The sequence below is a fragment of the Camelina sativa genome, chromosome 17 (assembly GCF_000633955.1).
Source record: "Camelina sativa cultivar DH55 chromosome 17, Cs, whole genome shotgun sequence".
NCBI lineage: Eukaryota > Viridiplantae > Streptophyta > Magnoliopsida > Brassicales > Brassicaceae > Camelina > Camelina sativa.
The window spans coordinates 13,164,454-13,167,519 of NC_025701.1; the positions used below are offsets into that span (position 1 = coordinate 13,164,454).

At 37.2% G+C, this 3,066-nt stretch overlaps 1 protein-coding gene across 1 annotated transcript in view; it reads right to left on the reverse strand.

Moving 5' to 3' along the window:
• LOC104756998 (THO complex subunit 2-like) overlaps positions 1 to 3,066 on the reverse strand; it is a gene marked incomplete at its 3' end in the record, with an annotated part of 19,900 nt that overhangs the window by 6,112 nt on the left and 10,722 nt on the right. The window contains exons 29-35 of the mRNA XM_019238908.1: positions 2,899 to 3,026; positions 2,099 to 2,195; positions 1,886 to 2,014; positions 1,344 to 1,447; positions 840 to 1,020; positions 493 to 659; positions 16 to 321 (exon numbers count right to left, since the gene is read on the reverse strand). Of these exons, the coding sequence (XP_019094453.1) occupies positions 16 to 321; positions 493 to 659; positions 840 to 1,020; positions 1,344 to 1,447; positions 1,886 to 2,014; positions 2,099 to 2,195; positions 2,899 to 3,026 (1,112 nt within the window). The remainder of the gene's footprint in view (positions 1 to 15; positions 322 to 492; positions 660 to 839; positions 1,021 to 1,343; positions 1,448 to 1,885; positions 2,015 to 2,098; positions 2,196 to 2,898; positions 3,027 to 3,066) is intronic.

Consider the following 3,066-nt stretch of genomic DNA (forward strand, 5'->3'; position numbering starts at 1 on the left):
TTTTCACGTGAAAGCCTTCTACGGACAGAAGCAACATGTTCTTCATGCTTTTTCAGTTCACCGGTTAGACGATCAAGAGACTCTTGAATCCTTTCCTTCTCTTTTTTTCTCTTCGTAATTGCTGAGCTAGAATTATCAGCAACCTCTTCAAGTGTCTTAAGGGCAGCATGCTGTTTAGATATCTCAGACTCATAACGATTTCTGGGAACATGGAGATCATAAAGCGTAAGCCCCCAAAAAGTAGCGTAGAGGTCTGGCGATAGACTATTCCAAGCTTTTGACGGCAGCATTGTTCTTACTGTATCAAGAACATCAGACCACCTGCAAACACAATGATGAGGTAATTAAATGCAATTAAAATAACTAACTCTTTATCAGCGAGAAAAACTACATATCTTCAGAAAGAGACTATTTGAAACTACAAATAGACATCACGTACAGAGTATTGCTAATACAACAAAATATACTATACAGGTTGAGTTGAAATATTACGTTACAGCTTTTTCAGATGCACCGACATCGAGAATCATAGAACTCTCAGACTCTGATATTTCAGAATCCGCATCCATAGATTCCCCACTATCCAAAGGCCATGAAACATCACCATTCCGTCGACACTTGAAGAGCCTCATCACAGGGCGAAATACCAAAAAAGCGACCTGGCATGGGATTTAGAACATAAGTATGGATTTCAAACTGCAGAAATGTAATCACAAAAAGGCGGGAATAATAGCTAAAGATATAGACCAGAAATACATAAGTTAAAGTCATGAAATCCATATTGTTGAAAAATGAGGCAACACAAGGGTAAAGAACAAAGAAAAAAAAAATCAAGAAACCTCTGGCTCGAGATGGTATGTGTGAACAAGCTCATCAAGCGAAGGTACCAGGCGAGCATAAGCAGTAGCAGGACTGACAGCACTAGAAAGGAAGTCCACGTATTGGAGGAGAATTCCATGACATCTGTCGAACTGTTCAGTGACCATCTTAATATATGGGGCATCCGCGTTCACCACAACTCTGCATATCAGGTAGTTTACATTATAACAGAATAAATCCCAAACAGCATGGTTTATTGACTAAATGAGTAAGTGCACAGAACACATACTCAATTTAGAGATAGGAACATTGTCCGTAGTCACACCAAAAAAATGAAAAATCTACAATGTATATATGTAACTTTCAGACACCGATTTTCTTTTCCATATCTATTTATGTTTCCAGGTATATGATGTAGAAACATGGGCATGCTGTTCCAGTAAAGACTTGTATGCTCCATGCAAACAATTAATCCACACTTACAAATGTCAAACAATTTCGTGAGTTCAGATTTGTAAACTTACAGAGAACGATGCTGGGCGATAAGTATCAAAAGGGGGATAGCTAACTTTGGTTCATCATTTGGAAGTAAAGAATCTCGTAGACGGTTTGATGATTTGATAAGTGCCTGAAATAGCCAGGAAGATAAATCAGGAAGAACTAAGATACTTCAATGATCTCGGAGGTAGATAAACAAAGATTATTAATACTGATGCCACTACCGCAAGCACATATGTTTTTATCTGTATAAAGCCTATCATCTAAAGAAGTACAAAGCGTTTCTTACTAGACCAGACATTCTAAATGAATGTCTTCAAATAAAACAAATTTTCCACAACCCGCCACATGTTTGTAAAAACATGTATTCATGCAAATGCATAATAAGAACCAAATCAATTAGCGTCGTTCAGATTACTGAAAATAAAGAACCCAATTTCAAACGGAGAACATTGGTAACTTTCTCTAACAGCAATAAGCAAATTAAGGCACATATGGTAGACCAATGCTTGGCTCTTTCAGGATTTAATATGTTAATTTGAAGTTTTGAGGATCTAAAAAGACAAACCTTGTTGTTCCTCGTCATGCCAAAGGATGTTGCATGATAACGTAAAGTCTCACTTCCTGCCATGGCATCCAACTGATCTTCAGTAAGGTTCTCAGTGTATTGTACATTTGCCATCTGCTGGACCAGTTCCTACAATCATTATAAACTACAGTCAGCCCCATTAGTCTGAATAAGCTGACTCATAAGAATTTGGCAATAAAACCAAAAGGGTACCTGAAGAAGAACAAGCTCAATCCCTTGGCCCCTCTTTAACTGGTTCACGAGATACTGGAAAAGACCCCTTAACTCCATTGATGGGTACTTCTTACACCTGGATAACATGATATTGTTAAAAACAATCCAAAAAGATGGCAGTATAGCTTTTATACCTTCGTAATAATGCTGTATGTGACTGACGGAATGCTAATATTCTAGTGGCAGTCAAAGAAAAAGATAGAGCCCTCATGTGAAGAAGTTACCAGCCACAACACCCTAGATTTAAAAATAAAAGAGACATATGAAGAAGACTAATAAGAGGAACACATGAAAAAACTAACGGCTAAAGTAATGCACTCTTCATCCTATCAGGAAAAGGACTAGCATATATAATGTGAGCAATATGAAGCTCCTCAACTTCTGCAGCAAGTAAATGTTACGCAAAATTCCAGTAACCTATATCACTACCATATACAACGGATAGTTCCATTATTATATAACTAGTTGTCGAAACGATTCAAGGGGTAAATTTTAAACTGAAAGGAAATACAAAATGAACAAACCAAAATGGAAAGAGTACCACCAAATTTCACTAAGTAAGCACAATGGTTTCGAACATCAGAATTGCAAGTTCACTCTTTAAACAGCTTTACATAAAAATAATACTGCACTTTTCTTTCTATCCTTGGCATAACTGATATATGCCTGCTGCAAGGAGTCACAAGAAAGTAAAACACCCATAAAAAACAACTATATCTCTAAAAGCGTACTGAAACTATTTATAGCATGTAGTAAAGATTCCAAAGAAGAACACATACAGGTGACCCCAAAATGATGCCAAAGATTGAAGCCAGTCTGATAAATTAATCCCGTCGTCTTTAAGTTTATCTCGCCCGCTTTGTGCCAGTCTCTCAATCACGACATATTCCAGGATATCATACTCAAGCTGTGCATCAGGAATAAAGCATCAGAGCGTACATAATGGA